This window comes from Saccopteryx leptura, chromosome 3 (assembly GCF_036850995.1).
Source record: "Saccopteryx leptura isolate mSacLep1 chromosome 3, mSacLep1_pri_phased_curated, whole genome shotgun sequence".
NCBI classification, from domain to species: domain Eukaryota; kingdom Metazoa; phylum Chordata; class Mammalia; order Chiroptera; family Emballonuridae; genus Saccopteryx; species Saccopteryx leptura.
This window is the reverse complement of record NC_089505.1, coordinates 12,340,703-12,360,035: the sequence shown is the minus strand read 5'-3', so window position 1 is coordinate 12,360,035 and position 19,333 is coordinate 12,340,703. Positions and strand designations below refer to the sequence as shown.

At 55.2% G+C, this 19,333-nt stretch overlaps 1 protein-coding gene across 2 annotated transcripts in view; it reads left to right on the top strand.

The window, feature by feature from the left end:
* The window catches only part of TIAM2 (TIAM Rac1 associated GEF 2), a 109,389-nt gene that overhangs the window by 86,851 nt on the left and 3,205 nt on the right, over positions 1-19,333 (top strand). For both annotated transcript variants that reach the window (XM_066372944.1, XM_066372945.1), the window contains 9 exons: positions 1,998-2,177; positions 7,566-7,634; positions 8,266-8,391; positions 9,647-9,755; positions 12,957-13,136; positions 15,012-15,130; positions 16,524-16,632; positions 17,213-17,271; positions 18,366-18,471. In XM_066372944.1, the coding sequence (XP_066229041.1) occupies positions 1,998-2,177; positions 7,566-7,634; positions 8,266-8,391; positions 9,647-9,755; positions 12,957-13,136; positions 15,012-15,130; positions 16,524-16,632; positions 17,213-17,271; positions 18,366-18,471 (1,057 nt within the window). The remainder of the gene's footprint in view (positions 1-1,997; positions 2,178-7,565; positions 7,635-8,265; positions 8,392-9,646; positions 9,756-12,956; positions 13,137-15,011; positions 15,131-16,523; positions 16,633-17,212; positions 17,272-18,365; positions 18,472-19,333) is intronic.

The window sequence follows — 19,333 nt, the reverse complement described above, 5'->3', positions numbered from 1 at the left end:
AGTGTGAAAATAAAAGAGAAGCGATTAGATTTAAAGGGCCCCACGGCCCGGGAGTGCTAGCTGCCGCCAGTGGGGGCCTCACTCTCACCCCGAGTTGGGCTCTTTAACTGGACTCATTTTTCCACTTCACCTTTGGCTTTTTCCGCGGTTCTCCCTCGGAACACGCTCCATCCAGGACCGCGCTACAGCCCACTTCCCGGCCGGGGCGCTCCCAGGCAGCCCGTTCCGAGGTGATGCTTCCGCCCGTTAATGAGTGTCCCGTTTCTCCTGAGTCCCACACAAGCTTGTGTCGGCTTCCGGGCTGCCTGGCAGGTCTTCTCTCCTCGTGCAGAACCTGGCTTCCGGTCCGTCTGGAGGCGGAGCGGGCCCTCTGCCGGTACCTGCTGGATTGAATTGAAAGACCAGCCCAGAAGATCAATGTTGAGTTTTGTTGTGGATGTGTATTTCCGTCAGTTGAAATCCCTGTGTTGGGGGGAAGGGGAGAGCGGAGAGGAAGAGAAGGGTGGGGGCCAGAGTACCTTGCTTTTCCTCTGAGGCACTTCAGTTTTTCAGGTGACAGCTTCTACAACAAACACACAGCAGGCCACAGAGGGCCACCAACAGGCTTGTGGAAGTTGTTAATATTCAAACATCCCAGCAAAGAAAATGGAGTAGAAATGGAGATGCTCTGATGTGTTCAGCTTCTTCCCTGGACAGAGTGATTGGAGGTCAGGCCAAAGGCATTTAAACCAAAGAGAGTTTTAGTTGAGAGACAGAAAGCTGCCCAAATATTAGCCGTTTGCATTGGGACTGAGCCCCTTCGTTTGTCACTTTTCTCAGTGCAACGAGGTGCCCCAAACACCTGCTGTGTGTGAACCAGCCACGGAGCTGGGGCTTGGAGGCAGTGAGTGACAAAGAAAGGCGTGACTCTGCCCTCGACAGGGCACAGACTGACAGGTGCTAAGACGGGCTGGAGAGGTAGAAGGACATTTGAATTGTCATCTGATGGTGCTTCAGGCACTGTGCAAGCAGACAGGAGACCGTTGGAGATGTTATACCAGCAGCTAAGGCAGGAGGACACAGACGGGCTCTCTGGGAGGCCCATCGGACTGTGCATGAGTCTCACCAGAACTTGCATGGAAGGTTATTAGTCTCCCCGGCATTCCTGCCCCTTCTTGCCTCTTCATCGATGACTCTGTTCCCACTACTTGGAACGAGACCATGCACCTCCCCCGTCGCTGGGTCAGGCATGTGGCTGCCTGCTGCTAAGGACCAGCTGGGAGTTTTCCCACAGAGCCATTCACCCCTCTCTGCAGAGCTCACCAGCTCGGCTGTGTCACCTGCTCGCTGTCTGTGCCCCGGCGGGCTCTGACCCCTTCGGAGGAGAGACCTTATCTTCCCTGTCCTTCTCTATCTCTGCTGTTTCCAGTATCTGCAGCAGCTCAACTTCTGCACTCATAACTCTGCCCCTTGGCCCAGGATCGCAGAGCTAAATGGTTAGACTGGAGGGCAGAAGTCCAAGCCCACAGGGGCCGAACCATCCTCAAGCTACTGGGGTGCCACAGCATTCCTGGGTCTCCTGGGGTGTCTCGTATGGGAGACTGAGCTGTGTCTGGCCAGCCATTGAGGGCACAGAGTGGCCTAATCGGGCTGTCTCTTAACTGCTCGCTAGCTGGCCCTTCGAGAGCCAGAGGCATGATGTCAGAGCGGCCCCAGCAGCAGCGCGGAGGGTGAGCCGTGCGCCCTCTGTGGTTTCTGCACTGAAGCCGCGTCTGCCCAGCAGCCCTCATGACCATGAAAAAGCACCGGTGTAGATGCTGATCGAGTGTGAGCTCAGACCTGCACTGCCGTCATCGCAGATGACAGAGTGGTTCGTGGTGGGTGTAACCTCTGGGCCTGGCTGTACTCCCCTGAGGTTCCTGAGAGAGTGCCAGGCAGTGGTAGAGACCCTGTGTCCGTGGTGGGCAGCGGACAGTCATGGAGTGTCCTGACCATTGCTCCCCCCTCTTGTCTCTCAGAGTGCTGAGCAGATCGCTACGCTGTGCAGGAGTCTCAACGACGCCCCGACCACCAGCATGGACGGGCCGAGGGAGAGCCAGGACCCGCCTCCGAGACCGCTGGCCCGCCACCTGTCGGATGCGGATCGCCTCCGGAAAGTCATCCAGGAGCTGCTGGACACCGAGAAGTCCTATGTGAAGGTAACGCGGGTGCATGCAGCCTTTCCTGCTCTCTCTTCCTGTCTGCCATGGCCAGTGGCACCTGCCCGGGACCCCGTCGGGCACAGCAGATGCCCGCTCCTCAGAGAAGTGGATTGCTACAGAGGAAGGAGGGAAGGGTGAGAGTGTGGAAATGCTTAGAAGACTTGGGAAGAAATTAGATTCTTGGCTCATTTTGTTGCCAAGGTAGCTTTCACTATGGAAACATGATCTACTTTGTCGTTTGCAGTCTGTGAGAAGGGGCCTGGTGCTGGTGTAGTCAAGGGGGCGGGGATCCCTTTAGGTGATGAGGGCCGAGGTACAACTTGCTGGAGGCTAAGTTCCTGCTTTATGGTGGGTCCAACTTTTGTACAGGGATGACTGTGACAGTGAAAAGGAGGCAGTGATATTTAAAGGGCCCCAGAGCCCGGGAGTTTTCTCATCGCCACCAGTGGGAGCCTCACTTTCACCCCGAGTTGGGCTCTGTACCGGGCTCGTTTATCCACTCCACCTTCGGAACACACTCCTTCCAAGAACACGCTATAACCCACTTCTTCCTGGGGCGTCCCCAGGCCGGGCCGGCTTTCTGAGACGGTTCTCTGACCCGGCCTGGTGGCAGTCACGCCGGGACAGGGACCAACCGCCGATGGGCTGACATCACCCGGGTGTTCCCACACAAGTGCAGGGGTGGTTGCCGGGCATCTTTAGAGCCCAGAGAATTCACTTATTTGCCTGGAAAGCCCCCGGTCAGTGTTTGAGAAACATTCTGTGAAGAACAGAGGAGGCTGGGAACACAGTGCTTTTGCTAGAAGCAGTTGCTTTAAGCAGACGTTGGAGCTATATTAAGCTCCCCTGGGTGGCTGACCACTGAGGTAGCTCGGCCCAGGGCGGCAGGCTGAGCAGCCAGGCCTGGCGGGGCCTCGGTCTCCCCTGTGGCTGGACGGTCCCCCACCTCCGTCCCCTGGGCTTTGAGACAGGGTGCCCTGTAGCAGCTCTGAGGCCTGGCGGGGCCTCAGTCTCCCCTGTGGCTGGATGGTCCCCCACCTCCGTCCCCTGCGCTCCGGGACAGGGCGCCCTGTAGCAGCTCTGAGGCCTGGCGGGGCCTCGGTCTCCCCTGTGACTGGACGGTCCCCACCTCCATCCCCTGGGCTCCGGGACAGGGCGCCCTGTAGCAGCTCTGAGGCCTGGCGGGGCCTCGGTCTCCCCTGTGGCTGGATGGTCCCCCACCTCCGTCCCCTGCGCTCCGGGACAGGGCGCCCTGTAGCAGCTCTGAGGCCTGGCGGAGCCTGTCTCCCCTGTGGCTGGACGATCCCCCACCTCCGTCCCCTGCGCTCCGGGAGAGGGCGCCCTGGAGCAGCTCTGAGGCCTGGCGGGGCCTCAGTCTCCCCTGTGGCTGGATGGTCCCCCACCTCCGTCCCCTGCGCTCCGGGACAGGGCGCCCTGTAGCAGCTCTGAGGCCTGGCGGGGCCTCGGTCTCCCCTGTGGCTGGACAGCCCCCCACCTCCGTCCCCTGCGCTCTGGGACAGGGCGCCCTGTAGCAGCTCTGAGGCCTGGCGGGGCCTCGGTCTCCCCTGTGACTGGACGGTCCCCCACCTCCATCCCCTGGGCTCAGGGACAGGGCGCCCTGTAGCAGCTCTGAGGCCTGGCGGGGCCTCGGTCTCCCTTGTGGCTGGACAGCCCCCCACCTCCGTCCCCTGCGCTCTGGGACAGGGCGCCCTGTAGCAGCTCTGAGGCCTGGCGGGGCCTCGGTCTCCCTTGTGGCTGGACGGTCCCCCACCTCTGTCCCCTGGGCTCCGGGACAGGGCGCCCTGTAGCAGCTCTGAGGCCTGGCGGGGCCTCGGTCTCCCTTGTGGCTGGACGATCTCCCACCTCCGTCCCCTGCGCTCCGGGACAGGGCACCCTGTAGCAGCTCTGAGGCCTGGCGGGGCCTCGGTCTCCCTTGTGGCTGGACGGTCCCCCACCTCCGTCCCCTGGGCTCCGGGACAGGGCGCCCTGGAGCAGCTCTGAGGCCTGGCGGGGCCTCGGTCTCCCTTGTGGCTGGACGATCCCCCACCTCCGTCCCCTGCGCTCCGGGATAGGGCGCCCTGTAGCAGCCAGGCCTGGCGGGGCCTCGGTCTCCCCTGTGACTGGACGGTCCCCCACCTCCATCCCCTGGGCTCAGGGACAGGGCGCCCTGTAGCAGCTCTGAGGCCTGGCGGGGCCTCGGTCTCCCTTGTGGCTGGACAGCCCCCCACCTCCGTCCCCTGCGCTCTGGGACAGGGCGCCCTGTAGCAGCTCTGAGGCCTGGCGGGGCCTCGGTCTCCCTTGTGGCTGGACGGTCCCCCACCTCTGTCCCCTGGGCTCCGGGACAGGGCGCCCTGGAGCAGCTCTGAGGCCTGGCGGGGCCTCGGTCTCCCTTGTGGCTGGACGATCCCCCACCTCCGTCCCCTGGGCTCCGGGACAGGGCGCCCTGTAGCAGCTCTGAGGCCTGGCGGGGCCTCGGTCTCCCTTGTGGCTGGACGATCCCCCACCTCCGTCCCCTGCGCTCCGGGATAGGGCGCCCTGTAGCAGCCAGGCCTGGCGGGGCCTCGGTCTCCCCTGTGTCTGGACGGTCCCCCAGCTCCGTCCCCTGGGCTCCGAGACAGGGCGCCCTGTAGCAGCCAGGCCTGGCGGGGCCTCGGTCTCCCCTGTGGCTGGACGGCCCCCCACCTCCGTCCCCTGGGCTCCGGGACAGGGCGCCCTGGAGCAGCTCTGAGGCCTGGCGGGGCCTCGGTCTCCCTTGTGGCTGGACGATCCCCCACCTCCGTCCCCTGGGCTCCGGGACAGGGCGCCCTGTAGCAGCTCTGAGGCCTGGCGGGGCCTCGGTCTCCCTTGTGGCTGGACGATCTCCCACCTCCGTCCCCTGCGCTCCGGGACAGGGCATCCTGTAGCAGCTCTGAGGCCTGGCGGGGCCTCGGTCTCCCCTGTGGCTGGACGGTCCCCACCTCCGCCCCCTGGGCTCCGGGACAGGGCGCCCTGGAGCAGCTCTGAGGCCTGGCGGGGCCTCGGTCTCCCCTGTGGCTGGACAGCCCCCCACCTCCGTCCCCTGGGCTCCGGGACAGGGCGCCCTGTAGCAGCTCTGAGGCCTGGCGGAGCCTCGGTCTCCCCTGTGGCTGGACAGCCCCCCACCTCCGTCCCCTGGGCTCCGGGACAGGGCGCCCTGGAGCAGCTCTGACATGCTGAGCCTTGAATGAAACCTGGCATGCCACTTGTGGCTTTCACCTCCTTTCTCCACAACACAAATCTGAGCTTTGCTTTTCATTAACGTCACTGTCACCTGATCTGGACTTTAGCAAAGGCCAAATTCACAGAGAGCTCAGGAGAACTACCCAAAGCCCTGTCGTTTGCTCCCATAGGGGGAAAGGAAAGCCACAGAGATGACATTTTAATTTCATCTCCCATTACGTCTTGTCCTGCATCTAATGTGGGGAGGGGAGGGGAACACTCAGGAACTTCAGACCAGATTTCTGAGCCCTCCTGTGAGCCACGTGACCCTTCCCAGGCAGCTCCGTGCCCTGGGGGCGTTTGAGGTTTCAGAGCCCTCGTGACACCCTGAGGATGGCCGTGGGGCAGTCGCCACAGAATCCAAGTCCCTCTGTGTTACTGTTGCTGTCGTATTCTACGGTTAGGCCACAGGGCACGGGGACGGCCATTTCCTCGTGATGCTGGGACAGCAGATGGACGTGATGGTGACGTGGACAGAGAGGACCCTTCTCTCTGCAAGAAACCTGCACTTGGTTTTCTCAGGGCCCCGAGTGTCGCAGCTCTGTGGCCCCCACGGGTCAGCGCATGCCCGCTCTCCGCGTGTAAGTCCCCTGTGCGCCTCCGCTGGCACGAGGCACGACTGCAGCCCGTCACTGTCTCTGACGAAGTCACCAGCACCTGGTGTCCCCTGTGACTCACGCCCACATCATTTCCATGGTTTAATTCCTTTTTGTTGCTGACATTTTAACACAGGGTTTTTACTTGTTCTTTCCTCTAACCTGGATCTCTCTGCATGCGACTTGGAACTGTCAGCCTCTGTGTGTCCCCGAGCCGTGACTCAGTAACTTCTCACACCCCCTTGCCCTGCCCGGAAACTGCTGCCGGGGGCTCTGAGCGAGGGCGGGCCGGGGGCTGTCACTGTGACCCGGGGAGAGGCGTCCTGGCCGGTCTGCCGGCTCCCGGGACCGAGGCGCTGGGGGCGGCAGGCTTCAGAGCGCCGCATTTCTGCACGGTCACACGGGGGTGGCAGAGAAGCTGGCTCTGTAGTCAGCTACTCCCAACATTTTAGGATTCAAAATTCTTCTGAAAAAATGGGAAAAGTAAATCTTTTTCTATTACTAAATTATATCCAGCTCTCGGCTGAAAATTATTAAATAAAAACACCCTTTATTTAAAGGGTTTTGTAAATACAGTCGACCCCCACTCCTCCCTAACTGCTGGACGCTGAACTACGGCCCAGGCTGTCAACTGTGACTGCGAATTGGTGGAGTCTTTCCCTTGCACTGGAATACGGGAGTGTGAAATTCTGCAGTGCTTTCGCCCCAAAGTGGAAGAGATTCCCCCGATCTTGTCCTGACCCTCTTAGCTCAGTGTCACTTTGCTCCCTGGGCAGAGGAGGAAGCTGGGTCAGCCAGCAGGTGAGGTCACAGCTGACAGAAGCCACCTTCTCCGCAAGCGGACGCATGCTCTCGCTGTAGTCCTCGAAACCGAGGCCCTGGTTCTGCCAGCAGGGTGCTTACTTCCTAAGCAGAGTAGGGGCCCGAGCTCCCGAGGACACTGGAACCCAGCTGCGGAACGGACAGTGCTTTTTACCCCTTTGAATTAGGAGAGCAGGAAGGGACCACTTGTAGGGTCAAGAATTTCAACCGGCCCTGGCCGGTTGGCTCAGTGGTAGAGCGTCGGCCTGGCGTGCAGAAGTCCCGGGCTCGATTCCTGGCCAGAGCACACAGGAGAAGTGCCCATCTGCTTCTCCACCCCTCCCCCTCTCCTTCCTCTCTGTCTCTCTCTTCCCCTCCCGCAGCCAAGGCTCCACTGGAGCAAAGATGGCCCAGGCGCTGGGGATGGCTCCTTGGCCTCTGCCCCAGGCACTAGAGTGGCTCTGGTCACAACAGGGCAACGCCCCAGAGGGGCAGAGCATCGCCCCCTGGTGGGCAGAGTGTCGCCCCCTGGTGGGCGTGCCGGGTGGATCCCGGTCGGGCGCATGTGGGAGTCTGTCTGACTGTCTCTCCCCGTTTCCAGCTTCAGAAAAATACAAAAAAAAGAAAAAAAAAGAATTTCAACAAGACATGAACTTCATCCCTAACGCGGGTCTGGAGCTGCGGCCGGCGTTGCTGGAAACGCTTGGGTGTTTTCGAGACACGTGTTACAGACTCTTCTCTTGTCTTTTAGGATCTGAGCTGCCTCTTTGAATTATACTTGGAGCCACTTCAAAATGAGACCTTTCTTACCCAAGACGAGGTAAATAATCACCTTCCCTCTGCCCTTGAACCCGCAGCTTAGTCTGTTAGCCCTTTGGCGCCCCTCCTGGGAGGCTTCCCCTACTGATCCCCAAAGAACACCCAAGACTGACGGGTCTTCAGAGAGACCCCCGGGTGGCCCCCTCCAGAGCCATGGACGTGGCCCTGCGGCACCACGCGGAGGGCTTGAGACGGGCTCACCAGTGCGGGACGGCCCTGCCCTCTGTGTAGTGGACGGTGCGACCCAAGTTTATTTACTTGTGAACGCATGGCATTTTAAGGTTAAATCCCAGGAGTTAGCTCCTTTCTGCTGACTTTCATTTCCCCCTGATTTGAATTCTGAAGATTTAGCATTCACTTAAAAAGTTATTTCAGAATTCTAGGGACCAGAGCTGTAAGCGCTCTCCATATGAATCACACCCTGTCACGGACAGGCTGTCCTCTTCAAAGGGTGTCCTTCTGTCTGCTCCTTGGGGCGGGACTTGTGAGTTACCCGTGAACCCGAGTTAGACTGGTGCCTACATCTCTATCACCGACACCCTCTTCTCACATTCTGTCCTGAACCCGCCCTCTTCTCACATTCTGCCCTGAACCCGCCCTCTTCTCACATTCTGTCCTGAACCCGCCCTTAGATGGAATCACTTTTTGGAAGTTTGCCAGAGATGCTTGACTTCCAGAAGGTCTTCCTGGAGACCCTGGAGGATGGGATTTCAGCCTCATCTGACTTTAACGTACTTGAAACCCCCTCGCAGTTTAGGGTAAGTATTTTATTTATTTATTTATTTGTTTATTTATTTTTGTATTTTTCTGAAGCTGGAAACGGGGAGAGACAGTCAGACAGACTCCCGCATGCGCCCGACTGGGATCCACCCGGCATGCCCACCAGGGGCGACGCTCTGCCCACCAAAGGGCGATGCTCTGCCACCAAAGGGCGATGCTCTGCCCCTCCAGGGCGTCGCTCTGCCGCGACCAGAGCCACTCTAGCGCCTGAGGCAGAGGCCAAGGAGCCATCCCCAGTGCCCGGGCCATCTTTGCTCCAGTGGAGCCTCGGCTGCGGGAGGGGAAGAGAGAGACAGAGAGGAAGGGGGGGGTGGAGAAGCAGATGGGCGCTTCTCCTATGTGCCCTGGCTGGATCGAACCCGGGTCCCCCACACGCCAGGCCGACGCTCTACGGCTGAGCCAACCGGCCAGGGCTAGGGTAAGTATTTTAGACTTCCGTTTAGAGCAAAGAGCGGTGGGTACAGAGCAGAATTCTCCATTGAAAAAGACTGTTGTCCCCGGGCTGTTGGCAAGAGAAGTCTAGGCATCCACTGCCCCGTTTGCCTCTGGCAGGTGGTAAAAGTCGGCCATGTTTTTGTGCCGGAGTCCGTGCTCAGGTGACCGGCAGTTTGTGCAGCACGATTCCTGTGGCATGTGCCTGGGTGTTGACCACGTCCGTGCTTTTACACCAGTCTCCTGAGGATGTGCAGGGTGGTGGCTTCTGGCCCAGGGCCGTCTGCTGCGTCTCAGTCCTCATCTCCAAGGTCACGTGACCCTGGGATGGAGAGAGAGGCAGAGTGTCCTGAGAGCTGCTCTCCTATGGAGCCCTGTCTCCAACGTGAGCACCGGTGGGCAGGATGCCCTTCTAGGGAAGGCAAATTGAAGGCAGTACAGAGCGGCCAAGGAAGGGCACGGATATCATGTGTCCCAAGCGAAGCAAGTCGGCCCCACTGACTAGCCTCTCAGCTCACTTCTCTCCCACTCTGTCAGATGTGTTTGCATGAAACTTTTCTTGTTCTTTCTTCTGCCGGGGAGCTCTCAAACCCCAGACCTGCTGGGGGATGCCCGGCTGTTCTCCGTGCGCCATGCTCCTGGGGCAGTCGGGGCTCATTTTAGTGGTGACTCCCTGAGGCATCGGTGCTCTGGGACCTGAGAGACCGATACCCCGGGGACACCAGAGCCGTCAGGTGCCAGGCCGGGGCCAGCAGACACGGACTAAACCACGTCCAACGTGACTTCTCTCTCCCTTTCTAGAAATTACTCTTTTCCCTGGGAGGCTCTTTCCTGTACTACGCCGACCACTTCAAACTGTACAGCGGGTTCTGCGCCAATCATATCAAAGTGCAGAAGGTTCTGGAGCGGGGTAAGTAGCTCAGCTCTCAGAGCTGTGCTTTTTGTATTTGTAATTGTTACGGAAGAATACATTTGTGTTTAACAAGGAGGAATAAGAGCAACTTGAATGGATCGTGTTCATTCCCGACCTTGGAACTGGCAGATATTAAAGGGAGAGCGTTTGATTTCCGTGTTGGGAGAAGGGAACACGTGTCCTAAGAGCAGCCACGTGGGTTAGCCGTGTGTCACTTAACTGTTCAACTACTTTGTTCCCCGTGTATCAGACACACCTTTTTTCAAAAAATTTGGGGTCTAAAAACTGGGTGCATCTTACACAGGGGTCATAGATTTTTTTACTTGCTTTCTCTTGCTTGCTTTTGCGCTCATTGTTGAAGACAGTGATTCGTCATCAGACACAGATGAGGACAAGCTCATGGATGGGAGTTTTGACAGTGATAAGGACTTGTATGAATTTCATGATGAATAAAACTTAATAACTTTATGTTAATACATTTTATTTTTCTTCAAATTTCGGGCCCCCAAATTAAGGTGCGTCTTACAGGTGGGGAAATACGGTACACCTGGATACTTTTTCACCAGATTCCTTGATGTAAAAGTTCCTAGACGGGGGTAGGAAACGTTTGCCGTTTCCTTTATTGTCATCCTTCTTCTTAAGCCTGAGAACCCACTGCAGACGCCCCCCGCCACAACCCACCGTCAGGCGCACAGCAGTGAGTTAAGTGGGATCAAACCTCTCGGGCGGAACCGGGGAGAAGCACGCTCGTCACAGCGCACGTCCTCTCTGAAGTACCTGTCAGCTCTCCACACGTTGCCATCTGACCTGACTTGAGGGCTTCTCTGGGAGACTTCTGCTTTTCTAAGTCCAAGGAGACCGGGGTGGTCAACCCTCCCCGCTCTCCCCCTCCGGCCACCAGCCAACATGGCTGTGGTGCTGAGTGGGTCACCTGTGGGCTGATGGCTGGTACACCCATCCGCCTGGCCACTCGGCTGCGGGCCGGCCGGTCAGCCAGCTGGAAAGTGTACTCATTTGATGAGGGTCCTGACTCCTTCAGCTGTGGCGGTACCGGAGGGCACCTTGTGCCACAGTCACCGCCACTGTGGCGTCAGCTGGATGCTCGGTCTGTCCTGTGACGCCCCCACCCAGCGACCATCCTGAGGCCGCTCGCCACCGGAGGCTTCCTGCCGTCACGGCACGCCTCTGCAGGGTGAGGTTAGGGTTCCCAGCTGTCCCTCTCAGACGTTTTCCTGTCCCCTTCTTTGGAACTGGCGTTTCCAGTAGCAGGGACAGGAGGGGGAGTGTCAGCAATGGGGCACAGACTCCAGGCGGAAGGCCAGGGCGGCGGTGCCTCAGGCGCACGGGGACCACCAACACGGCGCCTCAGTCCCCCTGCTCCGCTGCCGCGGTGGGAAACGCAGTACGAAAACACACGGATCCTGTGTGGGTGCGTCTGAACTGTCCCCGGGAAAGGTCACGGGGCCACCTGGGGTCTCCCAAGCACACCTGGAAATAGATGTGAAACTAAGGAAGCTCGGGCTGTTGTGATGTCAGACATTTCCGGGGTAAAAATGACTTCCCCAGGACTCACCAGCCTTCTTCAGCATTACGGAGGACCTCTGTGGTCCACTGTGAATCAGAGCTCTCGCCCATGACCGTGGCGAATGTTTGAGGACCGTCCTATATTTGAACTTCTCTAGTAGTATCAGCAGGTATTGGCAGCCAAGCTAAACTCCACGCCTCTGCTTCTCTCAGCAAATGCTTCTTAATGGCGCTGTCGGAGAGGGTCCAGTGGGCTCTTCCGTGGAGGGGATGGTCTACTTGGGCTTTCTGGTTTCTCCTGACACTGATAGTGTTTAACCAGCTCCACTGACTCAGGTCAGCCATTTGGTGTAAATCCAGAACTTCGTAGCAGCCTAGAACAGGTTCGAGTTTCAAAATGGAGCTTGGAGTGCTGCGTATTAACCAGCCCAGCCCAAATCTGTCTTCTCTAGTTCTCTAAACAGAGAGGCGACTACATTGGAGTCCCCTCCCTGCATACCACTGGTCTGCAAAATTCCTCCTTCGTCCTGAAGACGAACAAGGACCATCTCCTTAGCCACTCTGGCAGTCACATTCAAAATGGTACCGCATTTCCCAGAAGTTGTAGGTTTTGCCTTTGTAAAACAAAACCACAAATAAGGGTATAGCGTCATTCAGATTGGCTGAATCCCAAACAGCTGGTCACGCAGCGCCTAGAAGTGGGGTCCAAAGCCGCAGTGGGCGTATCCACAGCCCCGCTCAAAGCTAAACGCACTTGGACTCCTGTGTGCACCCTTTACAATACTCAGACAGAGTTGAGAGGCTTTCTCTGCCCGGAGCGTCTGGGGGTTACATCTGGTAGAAGGGTTAGGTTGCTCACTGGTGGGGAAGTGAAGGCTGCCGTGCTTATCCACTTATTTTAAAGGAAAATGAATGCTTTGTGAAGAGCTCTTCAGTGTAGAGAATAAGTAACAATTTGTGCTAGGGCAGTGGGAGAAATACTGGTTTATTTTGCTATGTGAATCTCTTGGGGGGTATGGTGTAAGACAGGGATCCCCAAACTATGGCCCGCAGGCCACATGCGGCCCCCTGAGGCCATTCATCCGGCCCCCGCTGCACTTCCGGAAGGGGCACCTCTTTCATTGGTGGTCAGTGAGAGGAGCATAGTTCCCATTGAAATACTGGTCAGTTTGTTGATTTAAATTTACTTGTTCTTTATTTTAAATATTGTATTTGTTCCTGTTTTTTTTTTTTATTTAAAATAAGATATGTGCAGTGTGCATAGGGATTTGTTCATAATTTTTTTTATAGTCCGGCCCTCCAACGGTCTGAGGGACAGTGAACTGGCCCCCAGTGTAAAAAGTTTGGGGACCCCTGGTGTAAGATCTGAATAACATTGTGTTGCGGCTTTAGGGCTGTCTGAAACTCATGTTTTGGGGACCTGTGACGATCTCCCCTGGGCCGGCGTCCCCCCTTGGTATGGACTGTTTCATTGCGACAGCCTCGTGAGCTCCCTCTGCCCACAGGCTCGGTCACAGCCGTGTGCCTGACCCGCTGCTGCACTGGGCATGACTCAGAATGGCGTTGGGAGGACCATGGAAATGGTGGATCTGTAACTGCATGACAGACAAAACGCAATAGGAGCTCTTCCATCCTGCTTGCTCTTCTAAGCGTCTTCTATCCGTGTGCTTGCAGCTAAAACGGACAAAGCCTTCAAGGCGTTTCTGGAGGCCCGGAACCCCACGAAGCAGCACTCGTCCACGCTGGAGTCGTACCTCATCAAGCCCGTCCAGAGGGTGCTCAAGTACCCGCTGCTGCTGCGGGAGCTCGTGTCCCTGACGGACCAGGACAGCGAGGAGCACTACCACCTGACCGGTAAGGGCAGCGGGCCCGGGTCGTACAGGGGCCGCCAAGGCTGGAGGCCGCCCTCACATTCTCAGGCATTTCTCAGTCCTGCGACTGTTCATCTTAGATTCAATTTTATCATGTGAAGAAAGGCTAGCTATGTGGGCAAAGTACTCGGCAAAACTGATCTCATTGGGGCAAACCCATGCTCACCTGGAGGGATGATGATTCCATTTTCGGTTTGAAAAGAAGGTAATTTAAGCCCAGGGGTTGGAAAGGAACTAACTCGGGTCACTGGGTTAGCAGACCGTGCTGTGAGGGCCGGAAGCTGCTTTCCTGCTCTGTGAAGTCCGGCGGTGTTGGCCGCACACGGCGCTGCCCGCGGACTGTGTTGTGTGAGGCTCCACCTTGTGGACTGTCCGAGCAGAGCCCGACTCGGAAACCAGACTCCTAATGACAGATCATGCTTTAAAGCTGATGCCGACAGGTCTTCTTGTGTCGCCTCGGGGGTGATCAGTCTAAGAATCAGTTTGTCCGGTACCTAAAGCCCCTCTGTGTTGGATTAGAGGGAAATAGTGGCCGTTCTCCACATATCAAAGACAGGAAGTCCAGTTCAACTACATGGAGGCTGAAAAATGTAATAAGTGCTGCTATTACTGAATTATAAACACCGAGAAGAGTGTAGACTAAACTGGCTCTTTTACTATGACAAGCATACTTTATATCATAAGTGACGAGGACAAAATACGGAAGTTAAATTCTCCAAGTAAGCGACAGATACGAGTATTCCAAGTACTGTGTATGAAGTTCATTTTGCATGGTCAATTTTTTTTTGACAGTGAGACAGAGGGACAGACAGACAGGGACAGACAGACAGGAAGGGGGAGAGATGAGAAGCATCAGTTCTTCATTGCAGCACCTTAGTTGTTCACTGGTTGCTTTCTCATATGTGCCTTGATGGGTCGAGCCAGTGACCCCCTTGCTCAAGCCAGCGACCTTGCGCTCAAGCTGGTGAGCCCATGCTCAAGCCGGTGACCTCAGGATCTCAAACCTGGGTCCCCTGCATCCCAGTCCAGTGCTCTATGCACTGCGCCACCGCCTGGTCAGGCTGTATCAAGTCTGTCTTAAAAAGGGTTCTGTTAGACATCCTGCCCTCCAGGTCTCCCTCCAGACTGGGTCAGAGTCCTAAGCCAGAGGAACAAAATACGAGGTGACCTGAAATTTTGCTTTTGAATTTTGACAAAATCATCTTGTCCCTTACAGGCCTGTGTACAAAAAATTGACAAATGAGCACCATGCATAAATGTAAATAATTTCCCTGGCAATTAAGCATTTTTGCAGAGACATTTGAAGGTTCTTTCTTGTTAAAAATTCTTATGGCTCACAATTCCCATAACTGGTCCCGGAGGAGAGGGAAGATTTAACAGCGGGTGCCGTGGCCAGGCTGGGGTTTCAGTGCTGGTTCCACTCACTTCTCTCTGGGGAAGTCTGGTAGGGTACTGCACCCCTCTGTACCTCAGTTGTCTCATCTGTAAAATGGGATTGATTCCAGTTCCTAGAGTCAAGTGATGGGGACTAAATGAGACGATTCACATCGGTTACCTATCGTAGGGCGTGCTAAATAAAAGTGCTCAATAAATGGTGCCTCTTATTAGTACTGACACCTTCTGCTTCCTTCCTTCTGAACTTACTGCCTCGTCTCAAAGAGCATTTGAGCGGGAAGACAGTTCTGTTCTTCATTATGACGACTAGCTTATAATGGGTGTTTGCCTCAAATCTGAATAATGCTGCTGTAATAACAGGTCTCGAATCAGGGCATGAACCAAGAGCTTTTCATTCCCGCTGCTGTACAGGATTTAAGACAAACCAGAAGTATAAAATGAATATGATTTCATACTTTTCCAGAAGCACTAAAGGCGATGGAGAAAGTAGCAAGCCACATCAACGAGATGCAGAAGATATACGAGGATTACGGGACTGTGTTCGACCAGCTGGTGGCAGAGCAGAGCGGAACAGAGAAGGAGGTCAGTGGGGTTTCTGCGCTCCGAGAGGCTTACTGCACACGCTCACTGTGCTCCCAGAGGGTTACTGCACACGCTCACTGCGCTCCCAGAGGCTTACTGCACACGCTCACTGCGTCTGTGGGTGACCTGTAGACTAGGGCACCGTGTTTGGACTTCCCTGGAGGAGAAAATGCCTAAAGTTTTCATTTTGATCTTTTTTGTTATTTTTGTATTTTTCTGAAGTGAGAAGCAGGGAGGCAGAGAGACAGACTCCCCGCATGTGCCCTACCGAGACCCACCTGGCATGCCCACCAGGGGGTGATGCTCTGCCCATCTGGGGTGTTGCTCAGTTGCAACCGGAGCCATTCTAGCACCTGAGGTGGAGGCCATGCGCCTCAGCGCCTGGGCCAACTTTGCTCCCATGAAGCCTTGGCTGCAAGAGGGGAAGAGAGAGAGAGAGAGAGAGAGAGAGAGAGAGAAGAGAGGGGGAAGGGTAGAGAAGCAAATGGGTGTTTCTCCTGTGTGCCCTGGCTGGCAATCGAACCCAGGACTTCCACACGCCAGGCCAAAGCTCTACCAGAGCCAACCAGCTAGGGCCCCTCATGTTGATCTTAATGCTCACAATAAGCCAGCTACATAGGGCGGGTGTAAATGTAACAAATTCATTACATTGGTTTAATAATGTAACCTTATGTCATGGTAACATTGTACAGAAGAAAATAAGCAAGTACGGCGAGCTCTTCCTCCCTTCCTCCCTTCCCTCGGGCACGGGCACTGGGGGAGAACATCCAGAGGCACGAGCTGGCAGACAGGGTGGGCTGAGGAAGTGGGAGCCGGCACGTGCGGGGAATCGAGGCTGCTCCTCTTCATTTCTTTCTCAGCATGAAGTATTGGTGGCTACCTCCTTACTCATGAAAGTAGTTTTAGTGGAATCTGACAATTTCTGTATTTTTTGTAGCTGATTACTAAATTTAGAATCTTGAGCTTTTAAAGTCTGCCTCTAAGAAGCAATGTAGTTTAAGCAGGAAAAGGCAAGAAGACAGCTGGAATTTAATTACAGTCGGTGTTAATGTTGGTACTTTATTCGCAGGCCTAGTGGGGCTTATGGGGTAGAGAGGGTAGCTGTGCTGGGTCCTGGGGAAATGTCCACAGAGGCATTGTGGACGGACTGTGACATGCGGGGGACCCGGGGGGCGTGTCTCACCACACACTGTATGTGCATTGAAGCAGAATGCCTTCACATGGGCTTGTTTCTAAGTGCTTTATGCTTAGCCCATTTTCCAAAACCTGCACTATTGAAGGTCCCATGTTTCCAGGGACCTTAAAAATCAGCGTCCTTACATGTTAGCAGTGACCATACATACGTGATTCACTCTCCAACGTGCAGCTACCTCTGGGGTTTCCTGTTTTCTAGGTAACAGAACTTTCCATGGGAGAGCTTCTGATGCATTCTACCGTCTCCTGGCTGAACCCGTTCCTGTCTCTAGGAAAAGCCAGGAAGGACCTCGAGCTCACAGTATTTGGTTAGTACCCATTCCAAAGACTGGTCACTGCAAGAGGCTGGGAACAGTGAAAAACACACTAAACCCACCAGTCGAGCTAACTGTCAATTTCCAGAAGGAACTAGAATCATTATGTTTTTGATTTAACTATTTAAAACTCCATTGCTCCGCATACTCACGGTCCTGTTCTCACTGTCTGCTGCTTGGCTCAGTGGTTCCCACCAAGTGTGACAGAAATACAGCCCCCGAGGCCATTTTGAAACCTCCTATCTTAATAGTTTGCTGCACTTGAAAATGTCCTACTTCTCACTGAGAGCCGCACAGTGAGGGAGCCACAGTATTCTCTAAGATGAACACCTTGTCCTCAGGCTTCAATAAAACAAACCAATGTTTTTTAAACACCAGGATCTACTCCAGGTCATAGCTTTTGAATCAGTAGGCACCTCTGCATGAATTCAAATAGGAACAGAAGGAAGACCACTGAGCCACGCATGTGCGGCGGAGTGAGATCCTGGAGCTTTGTTCTGTTAAAACAGCTCTAGTTCAACCTCGGAAGAGTTTGTATCGAATAATGAAAGGATTTCTCTTTTCTTCTCTTCAGTTTTTAAGAGAGCTGTCATACTGGTTTATAAGGAGAACTGCAAACTGAAAAAGAAATCGGTAAGACGAGAATGAATTTTAATTCAAGCTACCGTTTCGCGGCTGTGCTTTCCTGTTAACGCTGAGCTGAGAATGGGAGGCCTGCTAAGAAACCAGGCACCGACTGATGCTCCTTATTCCTCAGACGCTCAAGTTGGTTTCTTCTCCTAGCGAAAGAGGTCTTTTATTTTTAAGAGGTGACAGGAATGGGTATATATGCTTTATATGTCTATATTTATATTTAGAAAATTAAATTTAATGGAGTGACACTGATCAGTACGAGTACATGGGTTTCAGGCCAGCATTTCTAGAGACTTTGAACTGTTGATTGTGTTGTGTGCCCATCACCCAAAGCTCATTTCCTGTGTCCGTATTCTTGTGCCTCTTGACGACCTCCCTCCACCGTCTTTTTACAAAGATGTCTGTTTTAAAAGGAGCTGTAGACAATAGCTGTAGTTGGCCTACACAGAAAATCTGTTTTGTCCCTGAAAACGGCCCAGGTTTGCTCCACACACAAGTCTGTGCAGTTTGGGTTTCCAGATGGCTTCTGTCTTGACTCCTGAGAGCCAGCTGTGCATACAGCCAGTGTTATTCAGCCGCCAGCCTGAGGACTGGACGGTCAGAAATCTTGTGCTAGTGCACGAAAAAGTTAACCACCCTGCAGCTGTATGAAGGTTACAGACCCAGTGAGCTTAGTCAAACCTGCTCGTGCTCAGGGTGATTTCTGCCTTCGGGGTCCCCGAAATAATTGTTTTCACTTTTCCCCGTGTGTAAAAAGGTTGAAACCCACTGCTATAAGCCATCACTATTCGGAGGGGATGTGAGGACATGGGAGGCTTGGTGTCCTTCTTGCTCAGAACCCTAGAGCTCTGCCCCACCCCAACCGTGTCCCCGCCCAGCCTGTGCGCTCCTTGGGCCTGTGCGCTCCTTTGGCCTGTGCGCTCCCTGGGCCTGTGCGCTCCTTGGGCGTGCCCGGGCTGACGCATTCCCGCACCCTGACCACCCGTACCGCTGCCCCGGGCTTGGCAGGAGAACGTCAGGTGTCCGTGCTCTGCCCACGTCCGCCTGGTGACAGCCTGCCTTTAACACTTGTCGTGGGGGCTTTCACGTTACAGCCCTCGAACCCCCGGCCCGCACACAGCTCTGCTGACCTGGACCCCTTCAAGTTCCGCTGGCTGACCCCCATCTCCGCCCTGCAAGTCCGACTGGGGAACACAGCAGGTAACTAACTGTCCCCTGAGCTTCGAGGCCAGAGACACACGTTACGAGATGCGTTTGGGTTGCGGGGTGACGACACAGGAACGAAGCGTGGGGATCGTTTTTGATGATGTATAGGCCAGGAAAATGAGGATGTTTCCTTATAGCTTTCTGACGGCTTTCTCAGCCAGACACCTGTCTTCATCATTTCCTGATTTCTTCCTATCAACACACTTTTCTTTCTGTCTGATTTCCTTGATACCCTAAAACAGCGGTTCTCAACCTGTGGGTCGCGACCCCGGCGGGGATCGAACGACCATAACACAGGGGTTGCCTAAAGCCATCGGAAAATACATATTTATTATACAATACATTTTTAAATAAAATCTGTATTTCTGGTGGCTTTAGGCGACCCCTGTGTTATGGTTGTTCGACCCCCACTGGGGTCGCAACCCACAGGTTGAGAACCGCTGCCCTAAAATTTGTTTAAAAAAAAAAAAGGTCCACCAATTTAAATCTTGACAAATTTGGATACATCAGAAAATTTGTTAAGATTAAACCGTATCATAAAGAATGGGAAAAATGAAAAAAAAAAAAAAACCCAGCCCTTCAATCCTGTAAAACACGGGGAGAGCCTTCCGGACCCCGTGACGGTGACCTGCAGGCTCGGTGTGCAGGGACAGTCTCGTCCCGTGTAGTCCCTCCGGCGCACGCGTGCTTCCCAGACGGGACTGGCTAGGGTCGCGCACTTCCTACTTCCTGTCCCCGCCAAAGGGTGGGGTTGAAGACAGGACCCGTTTGACCCCTTCCCCGCAGCACTGAGTCCAGGGAGAGGGAGGCGGCACTAAAATGGACTGAAAACTTCAGCAGGAAATGTGAAAACAAA